The sequence below is a fragment of the Choristoneura fumiferana genome, chromosome 30 (assembly GCF_025370935.1).
Source record: "Choristoneura fumiferana chromosome 30, NRCan_CFum_1, whole genome shotgun sequence".
NCBI lineage: Eukaryota > Metazoa > Arthropoda > Insecta > Lepidoptera > Tortricidae > Choristoneura > Choristoneura fumiferana.
This window is the reverse complement of record NC_133501.1, coordinates 4170352-4186301: the sequence shown is the minus strand read 5'-3', so window position 1 is coordinate 4186301 and position 15950 is coordinate 4170352. Positions and strand designations below refer to the sequence as shown.

The following is a 15950-nucleotide window of genomic DNA, read 5'->3' as shown; positions in this document are numbered from 1 at the left end:
AGCCCTGCAGAAACTTAATTTAATCAAGATACAGTGCGACATCTAATTACCAATTCTTACAATAAAATTCTTGTAATAAACTATGCATGTCAAAGAGTATTGAATATTCGACATATACAATACAATGCAATGACTCTTTATTGAACACCATCACAGTAAGCAGTAGATAGATTTATAAAGTACATTTGAGGGTAAATAATACGCTTCTGCTTCTAAGTGGACCCCATCGCCCACTAGTGTTGTGGAGACAGCAATGTCAGACCTTGTGCAGACTATCATCGCAGGACGGCTTGTGGCGGGTTGATGCGGCACCAGTAGGTCACCAGGCAACTGAGACCTCCGGGCGTACTCATACCCACCCATAGACTTATAATACACTAGGTTACTCTTTCTAGGTACCCACCTCTATACTTGGTTTGGATAGGTATTTAACTAAATGTAAACAAAACAACGTCAATTGGCGTCTTAAATATTGAAATTCCCCCATTAAACTATCTAAACATTAACATTTCAGTATTGAATTACTTTAGCATCTATAATATTAGTGGGATGGGTGGGACCTACGAAAGATCTCTTCATCTTGGCGTCGGTCTCATGAATACCTTGCAAATAGCTGGGGCCAGTGATTGAAAACCTAGGGGACTACTACGAAATTCGAAAATCTATGTTCGTGTCGTGCGGTCCCTTTGACACTTATACTATTTAATACGAGAGCGAGAGGGACGGTACGATACAAACTTCGAGTTTCGAGTTTCGTAGTAGCCCAGCTGTACCAACAATAAGATTAATAGGTACATAAAATGTTTTCGGTCGTGAAAATAAAACACATTTTTATACATAACAAAATTATTATTCTTAAATCAATAAAATCGTAGGAAGTCATCAAATAAAATGTGAATCATCAATATCATCATTCAATAAATATCGCTAAGATAATTTATATAAACCGAAATAACGAGTCCTTACTGCGCTATTTTCTGTAATAAAAATTGGTATAAAAACTTATGACAACACACATTCTTAGTTATTGACCCTGGACAGTAACTCCGGTATAGACTATGAAACTTTTTGACAGTACGAGCGCGAAGCTGTCCGCGTGTCCTTTGCTTGACAACAACTGGATGCCTGGTACCAAGAGCGCGGGCGGTGAGCGACGCCTGTCATACAGTCCACGACAATTAAGACTATTTTATCTAAAGTTGTCGCTATTTAGAGATGTTTTCATAATATCTCTCTAAGAATTGGCCAGCGCTAGCCCAAGCAATGTAGGAAACCTCGTTCTGTAAACCCTATAAAGCAGTTCAGTTAGTAATGATGTAAATCGAAATTTGTTTACGATAAATATAAAACTAAGTCATTCACATAAGCACCAAAAAAAACTTGTAAGACGTCATTTTCAAACGATCTGAGTCGGCGTTTGACGTACAGTTGAACAAACTGATTCATATACCTACAGTGGAACCTTTTAATAGTCAATTTCACCACTGGCAAAAGCGCCGCTAGGGATGTCAACATGGCATTAGTTTAGTAGCACAAAGGTCCAACCCCAACCATGGTACATGATTCAATTGGTTAGACCAGGGTTACTCAAAGTGGGGTACGCGAACCCCTAGGGGTTCACTATTCGACGGTAGGGGGTTCGCGACAAGGTTTACGTGACTCCAAAAACCACCAGGCTGCAAGACTAGCAAGATAAGATGATGAAGATTGGTTTTTGGAGTATTTTTGTATTTTTTATTTTTAGTTTCTCCAGTAGCATATATTTACGTCTGGAAACTTTAACAGGGGTACGTGGAGCCATAAGTTTGAGAAACCCTGGGTTAGACTGTCCATCAAAGTACGACTACACGAATCTTGAATCTGAGTTTTCGAGCTTGATTTTATTTAGCACGTACGAATGTTTGCGCACATGTGTTCCCCTTATTACGTATTTGAAAATACATTTTGTTATCTGTGAAATGTATTAGCATGCCTATTTTTTTAATTTGCCGCCATTCCATTTGCCCACCTGCTGGTCAGATTCTAAGGAACTCAGTGCCTAATTAACGTAATAGCCTCCTTAGGTAAAGCCGGTTGGATTACGGACTGAATAGGTGGTTGTAATTTAAAAGGCTATGACTAAGAAGTAAATCGTCAAGCCTATACTAACGACGGTAATAAATACTAAAAGACATATGGCGCAACACCAGAAGCACTTCTTCGAGAACAGTTCTTGTCCATAGACGTCACCAGTGACGGTGAACATTGGTCTTAATTCTTTCGCCATATTCTGAACTGAGTGCTGAAAAAAAAGAGCCTCTATTAGGCAGATATACATCTACAATTCAATATAATACAATGAATGATTATTAAGGTCCGACAGAGATCTCGGTCTCGGTCTCGGTTTCGACAAATCTCGGCCAAAAATCGGGCCAAGATCTCGGTCTCGGTCTCGGCCCAAAACAGCCGAGATTCTCGGCCGCGACCGACTCCGCGGCGGCACTAAATTTAAATATTGGCGCGCGGTTTACCGCGGTATCCGCGGTGGCATGAGCTTTCTTTGGGATTTTGATTGGTCGCCCCGCCCAGGTTCGCGCGTATGGTACCTACTTGCTTACTGACACCCGCTAACAAGAGTAACAAGTGACACCTCGTTCATTTATTTTCGATAACGATTGATATTGTTAATACTGTAGTTTGATTTACGTGATAATTAAGTTTGTTTGTAGGACCCGGTGGAACGTTTAATTAAACTAAAATAAAACATTTTTTTTTCATTCATAACGCGTATTTTTAGGGTTCCGTAGTCAATTAGGAATCCTTATAGTTTCGCCATGTCTGTCCGTCTGTCTGTCCGTGGCTAAGCTCAGAGACCGTTAGTTACTAGAAAGCTGTAATTTGGCATGAATATACATATCAGTCACGCTGACAGTGGTTAAATAAAAAAATGTTTTTAAGGGTACCCCATCCCATAGACCATAGATGTAAAGTGGGGGTGTTTTTTTTTCTTGACAACCTATAGTGTGGGGTATCGTTAGATAGATCTTTTAAAGCCATTGAGGGGGTCGCCAGGACGATTTTTCGATTCAGTGATCTTTTTGCGAAATATTCAACTTGACAATCGAGCCTAAGGTATAAAACACAATACGAAATTCTTAGAAAAATATTACTTGATTTTTTCGTAATGGCTGCGGAACCTTATCCTGGGCGTGTCCAACACGCTCTTGGCCGGTTTTTTTTTTAGATAATAAAATGATAATATAGTAAAAAGCACTTATTGTTTGTGTCTCGGTCTCGGTCTCGGTCTCGGCCGAGATTAAAAAAGCAGTCTCGGTCGGACCTTAGATTATCCGTCTCTGGATACCAATCTCAAACTATCTTCATACCACATTTCACAGTCGATTGAGTATTTGAAGCGTAAAAGCCACTCTAAAGCTATACAAAAAAACATACACACTTCCGCATTTATAACATTAGTTATTGTTAATAAAAACACGTACCTAGGTGTCCCGATCTCAGAATGTAAGGCTTATAAGTTAAAACACAACAAGACAACACATCGACAGCACAGCAGGTGTTTCGGCTTCAAAAACGCATTTTAATTACTTAGTTAATTTATTTACATGCCTTCTTGGCCTGATTTTACAAAAATACAACCTAAAAGAACCTCTGAATTATATCATAAACATAATTTCAATTCAAATTTAGGAAAAGTGGCAATTTAAATTTAAAATTTGGATTCATAAATAAGCTATATACTTAACCATGTCATTTATGTCAAAAGTGACAACAGTCTATGAAGGAAGGATTAAAATATAATTTCGCATAGAAAAAGGTTAAACCTTTTATTATGATATGAAGTTAGGTTTTCAGTTATTTACAAATTTTATACACCATTCAATAATTAGAAATCGAGCAGGTATATAATTTCAACCGAATATAAAGCAACGGTGTGGAGTAGTAAAGTTATTAAATTTGACGCCAATTTATGTATGCGGCATATTAGCTTTGAAACGGATGGATCGATTTCGATGCGATGTTTTTATGTGAAAGCTAATTTCCTTGTGGTTCTTAGCAGTGTTTCATTAAAAGCGGTTCAGCAGTTTTTGAGATAAGTATTTGAAGTTTGAAATGACAATTTCACCGTGGAAAAGCAATGCTTCGGCACGAATGGGCTGGCTCGACCGGAGTGATATCACGGCCTCACAGAGAACCGGCGTGAAGCGATACTTGTGTTTCACCGAGTGAGTGAGGGTACCGGGGGCTCAGCCCTTAAAGGCCGGCAACGCACTTGTGACTCTTCTGGTGTTGCAGGGTAATCGCTTACCATCAGGCGATCCGTTTGCTGATTTGCCCCCTATACGCACGCGCCGAACGTCAATTAATAAAACCGACACCAAAAAAAAAAAAATACAACTACAAAACCCTTGAAAATATTTTTGTATGGTTCCATTTTCTGATAATTTTTTTTATTTTTTTGAAGTCGCTTACTTTTTTTGTAAAAAAAATCTTTAAGTATTTCTCACTTTTTAGTGATTCGTAGCCAAAGTACATCTCACAACGATTCCATTAAGCCCAAACATGGCTTAGTTACGTTGTTTTATAACAGAGTTCCGTTGCCTACCTTCCGGCTTCAGCATCAAATCAGATCCAAAGAATCATTAACTTAAAGCTTCTTCTTAGTTGCTTATTTAGATATATTAATCATGATCGTTTATAGACGAGCGAGCATTACTTACTTAGCTTTGACGAGTTCCATTGGTCATCTACGGTCTTTTTCATCAAGTCCAGTTTACCAAATGATACTTTCTGAATGTAAATGCTATCTTAAAAATGCTAAAATCGCTATAGGTGTGCCTATAAAATTTTAGGTTTGCCCTCACTTTCCCTAGGATCCCATCATCAGATCTTGACTTAGTGACAATGGGACTCAGAAGAGTAGGTACTCTTTCGAATAAAAAAATAATTTTGAAAATCGGTCCACAATTGACTAAGTAATCGGCGAACATACATAAAAAAAGCTTATAAAAAATACAAACATTGGAACATAGAACGTCCTCCTTTTTTGAAGTCGGTTAAAAACGACCCAAGTAGCGAAGTGAAGTGTGTACTTAATTCGAGCCGGTACTATTCGTGATCAAGTGGGGGTAGTTCGAAGGACTCACGCTGCTAAGCAGACACGACATCCTACATTCTAATCGTTCGTGACCACAGCCACTGTAATGTGGTCGAAATGTGGAATATCATTCGTGTGTTTAGCGCGATAAGTCTCGATTATGGTATTTAAGTATATTATTTTTTTACCATTAGGTTTGTTCAATTAAATTTAAGATTATTAATTATCAACATCAATGACGTGTCGTCCAATATTAAGGGAATCTGGTGGAAATCGAGATGTTATAACTTATATCGCCACACCCCACACCCCTGTGGAATCCAAACTAACCATATTTAAAGCACCACCTCCCAGTAGACGAATAGCCCCAGCGCCCACGCAGCCGCGATCAGCGTGCACGCAGCGCAGCAAGCGGCCGCACAGCGCAGGCGCGCGCCGAACGGCGAACGCGCACCGAGGTTGCGCAGCGGCCGCGCGCGCAATGTCGACAGCGAGCGAGCCAAGGGTATAGCTTGCATCATAAACAAATAGAAGATAGAGAATCGAATCTGTGTGAATCGTATAAAAAAATATATCATGGGACACTTGACACCAATTGACCTAGTCCAAAGTCCAAACTAAGCAAACCTTGTACTATGGATACTAGGCAACGGATAAACATACTTATATAGATAAATACATATAGCTTTTGCCCGCGGCTTCGTCCGCGTGGAGTTCGGTTATCGCGCGCTGTTCCCTCGAGAACTATGCATTTTTCCGGGATAAAAAGTAGCCTATGTCACTCTCTGGCCCATAAACTATCTCTAGGTATGCAAAAACTAACGTTGATACGTCGGTCTGGTTCGACGTGAAAGACGAACAAACATACAAATACAGAAACACACACTTTCGCATTTATAATATTTTACCAAGGATTAACCTGAGGACGTTTTGTCTGGTTAGCATCGAGACTCAGAGGCGGCTTTACCTATGGTGCAGGCAGGGTGTGCATGTGTGCAGTGCCGCGGCACTTTGTACTTATTCCATTTTGTTTGACCACGCGCTTACTAGAGGGCGCTAAAGCAAGCTAAAGTAATGATTGCACACGGGCACATTGCAGTGTAAGAAAATGTAAGTAAGTTATATATATGGGCTAGAGACGCCTCTGTTGAGACTTCACGGGAGCGCCAACCCTCCTTACAGTTTTCTAAAATTTAGAATAGAAAACTAGGTTAAGTTTGTTTTATAACAATTCTGAACAATTACTGTATTCAGATAAAAAAGAGTTATGACAAACGAAAACGATAGTTCTGACTAACATTACATTCGGACTTCCAATATCGACCCCTTAAGTAAAGTCCGTCTATTAGTGTTGTAATTGCTCTTTTTACGCCCCCCCCCCCCCCGCTTAAACAACTTCAGCCTCGCCATCTATCGGCAAGATGTGGTACCTTAGCTTTCCAAATCGAGCCACCCCTTGGAACCCAAAGAGGAAGGGAGCCACCGAAACTAAATGATGCAAAAACTAAACGCACGTCTTTTTACTTTTAATTTTTTATCGCCCTGGATACAGCCCTTTTGAGCTTATCTGGAAATAATTAATAGCAAGGTAAATAAGATAAAGTACTTACAATCATTTGCACTTTTTGGACTCACAGATCTAAAAATTAAAATAAACTTTTAAAAATTACACACATTTCTAGTTACTTACCTATTTATTAATTAGTAAACGCTTGAAACTCAGTTAAAATATTCTTGTTTTAGCACCAAAGAGTAGAACAATAAACCTACTACCGTCCCGCTGATGCTAATTTATTTAATACGAGAGTGAGAGGGAGGGTACGATACGAACTTCGATTTTCGAATTTCGTAGTAGCCCTTCAGGTAACATACTAAACACGCGACGCGCGCGTGCAGTAGCGCTGTTAGCATAAGCACATAATGTCCTAAGCTGTAAATGGTACCTAATGTTTACGACGTTTCAAGAATTTGCTTGTATGTGGGGGATAATCTCTTCAACTAGCTTACTGTAGGTACCGATCCTAAAACTTACTTCACTTTAAAATAAAGCCATTCTATCCATGTTTTACGCTACTTTCCTTCGCGAGAAGTTCTCGCGAGACAGATGTAGACAAGCAGAACAGACATACCCTGAACCGCTGGGTTTAGACGTCGTAGGGAGTTCCAACATATGCTTTTAATGCTGCTTTTCTTGCCATCCATGATTGAGAAAGGGTAAAATATAAAGTATACGCACAGCAAATGCCATACGAATGTTTTGAAACTCAGACCAATGAATATCTTTGTTTTGAAATGTCTTGACTGACAGACTGACTATAGACAAAGTAGCAGATGACGCTAAGGGCGAAGTCGCATCTATCAGCATCGAATCGCATTTTGTAATACAAAAACGCAATATTGTATGAAGTGCGTCCGCATGCGGAAGGGTGAATTGATGCGGACGCATCTTCATACAATATTGCGTTTTTAGGGTTCCGTAGTCAACAAGGAACCCTTATAGTTTCGTCATGTCTGTCCGTCCGCGGATTCGCTCAGAGACTATTAGTGCTAGAAAGCTGTAATTTTGCACGAATATATATGTAAACTATGCCGACAAAATGGTACAATAAAAATTCAAAAACAATTTTTTTTAGAGTACCATCAGCCATTAGCGGTCTATCATTTTTTAAACAAGTTCCTATCAAAGGAATATGTCGCTAAAGTCGAACTTTCAAGTTGACAAACACGTCTAATGGCATTATTGTTTTATGACATGCAAACGATTATCAACTCTAAGGTGGTAGACCACATATTTGGCTGATGGTACCTCCCATTGACGTAAAGTGGGGGTGATTTTTTTTCCTTATCCAACCTTGTAGTGTGGGGTATCGTTGGATAGGTCTTTTAAAACCATTAATAATTTTTCGATTCAGTGCTTTGTTAGCAAAATATTCAACTTTAAAGTGCAAAGATTTTCATTAAAATCGAGTGTCCCCCCTACCCCCTCTAAAATCTAAACCGATGGGTGGAAAATTTTGAAATAGTTCAGGATGGTAGTAAGTATATCAAACTTACAAGGAAAACTATATTTTCTTGAGAATTATTAGTAGTTTAAGAGTAAATAGCAGCCTAAGGTATAAAATATACCTAAACTTGGAATATTCCGTACAAAATACGAAATCCTTAGAAAAATATTACTTATTTTTTTCGTAATGGCTACGGAACCCTATTTCAGGCGTGTCCGACACGCTCTTGGCCGATTCTTTTAAGAACTCACGGAGTGTACCGAACTTGACGCACATAAGGCAGCAAAAGGGCTCCGTTTGTCATCCTTCGTGTACGGAACTCTAAAAAACTACAATAATATTTTAACAATGCCTTTATTAAAGTCTTAACTTAAATGGAAGTCTCACTTATAATATCATAAACAATAAAACGATTATCTACATTCTAGGTACAAAAATAATATCGTCAACTTTGAAAAGAGCTCGTATCTCAAAATTGATACTTTTCTAATTGAACTTTACGTACATTATTTCAAAGTTCAATTTTGTTGACGTATAGATTTGAGATACGAGATTTTTTCAAAGAAAGACTTTTTCAGTAGTGACGATATAATTGATGGACGAGCGTTTATTCTGTTCATTGCGTAGTCTATAGCAGCAAAATAGGTACCTATAGAATCTATAGTATAGATAGTGCCACCAGAGTTGAGGTCAAGCACACAAGACCATGTCACGTAATGACAGCTGGATTTTGACATCCACTGGTCGAAAATTGTTAGTCATAATGTTATGTTTGTCATAACTCTTTTTTTGTCTGAAACCATTTATTTTTCAGAATTGTTATAAAACAAACCTAACCTATAGTTCTAAAGGTGACCATTTAAAAATTTATGAAAAATGATCGGTTTCAGCGGGAAAAATATTATGACTAACAATATATTATGACTTATAAAATTATGGCAGTCGAAAGTATCCCATTTTTGTACGCTCTGCTGTGGCAGATATTAATGCAGGTGGCACCGCCACTTACCACAAAGGTTTGAGCGGCAAATAAAAAAAAATGGTTTGGCAACACATTTTTTAGCAAAAACCACTGCGGCGCTACTCCTAAATTCGAAAATCGAAGTTCGTGTCGTTCCGTCCCTCTGACACTTATAGTATTTAACACGAGAGTGAAAGGGAAGCTACGACACGAACTTCGATTTTCGAATTTCGGAGTAGGCCCTCTGTTTACACTGGTAACCCTGTGAATGAATGGGATGAATAAACATGATACTTGATAAACCCTTAAATATTTTTTTTATTTTCAGATTGAAATAAATGGTCTGTAAATTAAATGTTTTTGGATGCATTGATTTATACACTGAAACTGAATAACTAAGTGAATAACTAAGTGTTGAGTTATATGGAACAAAATAATAAAGATTTCTTTTTTCATACGTTACGATTACAAATAAAAGTTTATTTTACTCCATTTCTTTAATTAAGTCTTTGTTGAACTGCCACAATGTACAATTCTTTGATCTTTAAGTTAAATAAAACAATGTGAAATACAGAAATAACGTAAGATAAAACAAGAAAGATATACTTATTTCGATTTCGACCCAAAGTATCAAAACCCATTGGAAGTTGAAACCTTTCTACAAATACGAGACGATCATAAAAATTTTGCTATTGCTACAATTTTATTTAACTAACATTGCTGCTTGTCGGGGTGATTTTTATTAGGGTTGCCGGAACAAGGTTTGCTTAACATTGCTCGCGATACGTCATACGAGCCAGACTCAACCTTACACAATGCGCAATGAACACAGAAAACTCTAGAGCTGGGCACAATACCGTTAATCTATTAATCGATTAGTTCCCGATACGCACGATTCTTGTTTCGTCGGATTTTTGCTTTTTTTTGCTGTTGCAGACTTCAGTTGCCTAGAAATCGGTTAGATTCATATTTTTAAGGAAATAGCATAATTTTCCAGGAAAAATACCACCCTAGTCCTCAATAGTATGATTAAAGCCACGACATTTCGGTTTTTTTTTCTGTAACCTTTTTGTACAATAAAGTCTAAACAAACAATTCCATAGTTTTGTTTAACTAAAAAATTAAGACGAAACAAAATCCGGCGAATCGTGAACTAAACTATTAAGGTTTAATTGTTAACGAACAAAGTTAACGCTTCATCTAACGGATTAACATTTAAGTTAACTTTAAAAAACGTTAATGGACTAGGTTTCGTTGTTTTTCTAGAGCTCATTAATCGTTCATTCAGTACCTACTTTTTACTAAAAAGATACACAAAAATACGTTCTGACAAGTACAGCTGATGACCAAATCTAATTCGGTTTGAATTACACACTACGTATACAAGCTTTTTTGTTCATAACTTGTTAACTTCCAGAAACTAAACAAGCAGCTTTATAAGTAGATCACTAATAAAATGTCAAAAAATTCAATTATTCCCAAGTTAACGGATTAGCGTTAATGTAACGTTATAACGGTTAACGAAGTTAAGTTTTGATGAAAACGATTAACCTGTCGACTATTTGATTAACGGTGCCTAGCTATAGAAAACGCTCGCCGCGCCGCCAGTCGTGGCCACGCCGTACGGCAATTTGTAGCTTTTTAGTGTCAAGACATTCTGACTATAGCTCAGACACACAGACACAGACATAGCGATTGGCGATACTATAAGTATGGGATTTTTGTTACGGAACTCTAACCAATACGGCCAGTACGCAACGAGGGCACGACTGGCAGAAGAAACGGTACATCTTTGCTCAGCATTCGGAGACAAAAAAAGGGTAAACAAACTTAAGTCTCACATCCATTTATATTGGCACCAAAACACGAAATGCCATTAAAGTAAATATATACGTACCAACAGGCTACGTTTCAAATCTTAACCCATAATTATACAAAAATAACACTTAATTCTATATCGTGTACAGTCGGGTTAATAAACTTGTGAGCAAAAATTTTATCAAAAATATCTAAACATGACTATTTTTTTTTATTCGACTGGATGACAAACGAGCTAGTGGGTCTCTTGATGGTAAGAGATCACCACCGCCCATAAACAAGCAACGCAATCGAAGCGTGTTCAGATATTTACGATCAAATTTTTGCTCACAAGTTTATGAACTCGACTGTATCTGAACGGGTGTTTCTGTGACAGGCTAATTGGCGCTAGTGTCGTGAGGTCCGTTTGACAGCTTCCGACATTTATGTCACAAATGTGCAAATCAAAAAAAAACGTACCTAGCAATAGAGAAAATCTATAATCACACTTTTTACCTCCTTTTCCCCAAAACTATACGCCAACGCAGAGCCGGAGCGCATTGCCAGCTATATAAATTATACCTATCTACAACAACTTTACTTTTGAATCACTCTATCTATTTATGAAAACAGCAATACAAATATTAAAATCCATTGTAAAGTTTAAAAGATCTACGCTTATAAAAATACAGACAGATAGCGAGAAGCGATTTTATTTTACTATAAAATACGTATAAAATTGAGCCAATCGCAAGCTCGAATGGACCTCGCGACACCAACGCCATCTAACGATATATCACCTGTCAAAAAACTCTCACTGGATGTCCTCAATATCATCTCAAGAATCAGCCACATCTATCGACAAAGAATTTAATCATTTATTTGAATGAAAATACTACAGCAGGGCTACTACGAAACTCGAAACTCAAAGTTCGTATCGTACCGTCCCTCTCGCTCTCGTATTAAATAGTATAAGTGTCAGTGGGACCGCACGACACGAACTTCGATTTTCGAGTTTCGTAGTAGCTCTGCAGGGCACGTGATTAAACTGATCAAAAAAGTTCTAAGTCCACATAGTAACAGTAAAAAAGACGACGACCGGACCTGACATACAGCCGACCTTATGGTACGGGGACGTTCAAGTATAAAGTAATGCAATTTTTAACCCTCCCTCCCCCTATGTAACGCACCGTAACATTTTTCTAATATCAAAATTTAGTTGGCATTTATTGGCACAGTTGCGCTGGCAAGGCAACATTAGAACATTTATAGGCCAAGAACAACAACTGATCATGCGAATTTCCCACTTGAGGAGAGGACATTATAGTATGAAATTTATATAAAAAAACTTGAGACGTAACGCGTTATTCGAATCCTCCCCCTGCCCCTGTAACACATTGTAACGTTTTTTCCCTACGATACTGTGGGGCTACTCTGAAATTCGAAGCTCGTATCATACCTCTCACTCGTATTAACGTTATTAGCGTGAGAGGTACGATATCAAGTCTGAATTCCGATCCTCGTAGTACAAGAACTGTTCATGTTGTTCAATACTTAGTCGACATTAGCGCTGAGACAAAGGAGTGCGCTCACTATTAACACTTATTACTATGACGTATTATATTATATATTTGGTCGCAAACTATTACACATTTCAGTTTGTTTAATATCCCATTTGACAGCTGTCATTCCCAGCTGATGTAGTAAAAAAAAATTACACAGGCCAAGGTAAAATCAATCTTATTGACGACCGGATGGTCAAGTGGTTAGAGAACTTGACTACGAAGCTCGAGGTCCCGGGTTCGATTCCCGGCCGGGGCAGATATTTGTATGAATAATACGAATGTTTGTTCTCGGGTCTTGGATGTTTAATATGTATTTGAGTATGTACTTATCTATTATAAGTATGTTTATCCGTTGCCTAATATCCATAATAGAAGCTTTGCTTAGTTTGGGACTAAGTCAAGTGTCCCATGATATTTATTTTATTTATTTATGTGAATGTCATAAAGACTGACATGGAAAAAAATCTCACTTTAACTATAGGTACTATCTAGCTATGTTTTTTTATGTACGTGGGGGAAAACGAGCGTGAGGGTCGCCTGATGGGAAGCAATCACCGCCGTCCATGGACACCCGCAACACGAGGGCTATCACAGGTGCATTGCCGGTCCCCTGAGAGTTTGATGAGATTGATGGGCTATTGATAGGATTGATATGTATCTTAAAAAAGTCAGGACTTACAAGGTCTACTAAACTAAGCTAAGATGACAGTTGTCAAGTGAGAAGGCAAAAATATCGGAATTTGTAGGAAAACAATCACGAATTATTAGAAGATTTAACAACTTGAAAAAAATAATGTTCTTTTTCATTTACTTACACGTTAATTTTCAACACAAATCGATGCACTCTATATTTTCCACTAACACCACGTCGTTATCAACGTCTTCGCTATCGTTGCTATTAAAAATATCTTCGTTAACGTTACTACTAAAAATATCATCGTTAATGTTAAACCCGTTACTTTCGCTTTCTTTAATAGTTCTCACGTCGGAAATAACCCCCATGCAGGGGGTGGGGGGTGAGATAGGCTTGTTCGGCTGCATTATCCTCTCATTTGGGTTCGGATCTGTAGCATCCTAAAAAAAATATTATTTTAAATGTTACCGTATATATTACGCAGCGCGAATGACGGTTGAGTCTCGTAACTCAGAGTGGTTAGGACATTTCCCCAAACTCGTTAATTCCTCGTAGCAAACTTTCCATTCGCATTTTTCCCCATTCTTAATTTACTCCAGACGTATTTATTCCATACATGATTTTTCCATTCGCATATTTTCCCACTGTATTTATTTATCAATAGTTTATTCTCTTGACGGGATTTTTAACCATTCGCATATTTTACCACAGAAACGGAGAGGTAGGTTAGGTTAGTTATCTTCAGATGCCCGAAGGGCAAACTGCCCAGAAATAGGAGCCCCGCGTCGTCATAGGCGTAATGGGTTGCCTTGAGAAAAAAAGTGGTAAAACATTCGAATGGTTAAAAATCCCGTCAAGAAAATAAACTATTGATAAATAAATATAGCGGGAAAATATGCGAATGGAAAAATCATGTATGGATTAAATGCGTCTGGTGTAAATTAAGAATGGGGATAAACGAGAACGAAAATAAATTCGAGTGGGGGAAAAATGCGAATGGAAAGTTTGCTACGCGGAATTAACGAGTTGTTTAAGACCATTATAACCAACACTTGTTGCAAATAAATGAATTATGAATTATGAATTGGGGAAACGATCTAATTACTCTTAAACTCTTAACTCGTATCTAAGCTATAAATTATTTTGATTTACTGTCATTTGGTGCAAATGTAAAATTAACATCTCGAAATTATACGTCAAAAGAGAAAAATGACAATTTGAAATAGGTACATCAACAAGGAAAATTGACCATCCTGAAAATCGTCGAAAATGGAACCTTGTACTATGGTAAAATTGTCATATTTGATGTATGCAGAAAAAACAAACATCCAGTTGTATTTACGTACACACTCAGAAATATGACGAATCGTAAATATGTTTTACCCGAAATCATTTGTTTTGGAGGCTATATATTAAGTTAAGACTTGATTTAGACAACATTCACTTATTGCTTAGTTAATTTTGCTCCTTATTTATAATAAACAATATTCCATTTGGGTTTAATTTATTTACAACAAAAATAAATTTGGTTGTAAATATTTTTCGCCACAATTACAATTTGACAAATTCCCTTTGGTTGATATTCATTTTGGTCCCATTCAAAATTGTCAATTCAAGTGGACGATTTTCCATTTGCACCAAATGACAGTAAATCGGGTATTTATACGGATCTATATCGACTGGTCGAAAATTGTTAGTCATAATGCAATGTTTGTCATAATTTGACATCTCTTTTTTTCTTTGAAACCATTTATTTTTCAGAATTGTTATAAAACAAACCAGTTAAAAATTTAAGAAAAATTGTATGGTTTCAGCGGGAAAAAGAATTATGGCTAACAATAATTATGACTTATAAAATTATGGCAGTCGAAATGATCCCTATTTATACTTATCACTAGTATAGGGGTCAATCAACTTTTTAGTATAGCTTGTTGCCATGGTAATGTCTCCTGGGTCACTTATTAAAAGTATGATTTTATGGGCTACAAATCCACTAAGTTAGGAGTTGTGACGGTTTCAAGGCAATTTCTTCATGGCTCATCTCCTAAGCATGCTTTAGCATTGCAAACATTTATCTAACAAAGTGTATCACTAATGTCTCCTGAGTTACGGGACGGAATAATATACACTTAAAAGTTGATTGACCCATAGTTACATACCATAAATGATATAACATCCATAGGTATTTTGTCCTCCCAGTCCAAGACTTTATGCATTTGCAACACAGGTTTCTTCATTGCATACGTCCTTACAGGCTTCATAACATCCCCTACACTAACTGTGTCACTAACGCCATCTATATTTTGTGATTCTAACCTCGCCTTTTTATTCAATATCGTTGCATCCACGTCTTGTTCTTTTTGATCTTTATTTTCAAATTTCTCTTTATGTTCCGATATTTTTTGAATAAAATCGAAGTAATTACTTATCATTGTACCGTTTTCATGTTTGGTTTGTTTAGTTTCTTTAGGGACTGGCGTGAGCGGAGGCGGGGGCGGAGGCGGAGGCGGCATGGGGATGTTGGCGTATTCGAACAGTTCCAAGTCCGTCACATGTTTTAATAATTCATTGTTTATAATTTCCACTTTTAACGACGGCACGTACATCTTTTGGTTAGAGCCCAAAATCTGGAAATAAATAAAAACAATTGTTCATTTAAAAAACTGGCAAATGCGTTTAAATTTGTAGGTATTTGTCTCCTGGGTCACTCTTTAAACCGTAAGTTAATAGAATTAAAATTTGCCAAACATGCATTTTTGTGGTACTTAGTTTTAAGCCCCTTCTATGATTGATTAGTCATCTAATAAGCATGATAATATAATGAGTTTAAAAAAAACATGCAAAAATTAAGTATACATTTTTTTAAAATCCGGTAGACAACAATGGAGATAAA

The 15950-nt window shown here is 37.3% G+C and overlaps 1 protein-coding gene across 3 annotated transcripts in view; it reads right to left on the bottom strand.

The window, feature by feature from the left end:
• Positions 1–9652: 9652 nt before the first annotated feature.
• The window catches only part of LOC141444920 (uncharacterized), a 22718-nt gene continuing 16420 nt past the window's right edge, over positions 9653–15950 (bottom strand). For 2 of the 3 annotated variants that reach the window (XM_074110693.1, XM_074110691.1), the window contains exons 6-7: positions 15217–15684; positions 9653–13497 (exon numbers count right to left, since the gene is read on the bottom strand). In XM_074110693.1, the coding sequence (XP_073966794.1) occupies positions 13249–13497; positions 15217–15684 (717 nt within the window). In that variant the 3' untranslated portion in view covers positions 9653–13248. The remainder of the gene's footprint in view (positions 13498–15216; positions 15685–15950) is intronic. The other variant, XM_074110692.1, reaches the window with a different exon arrangement.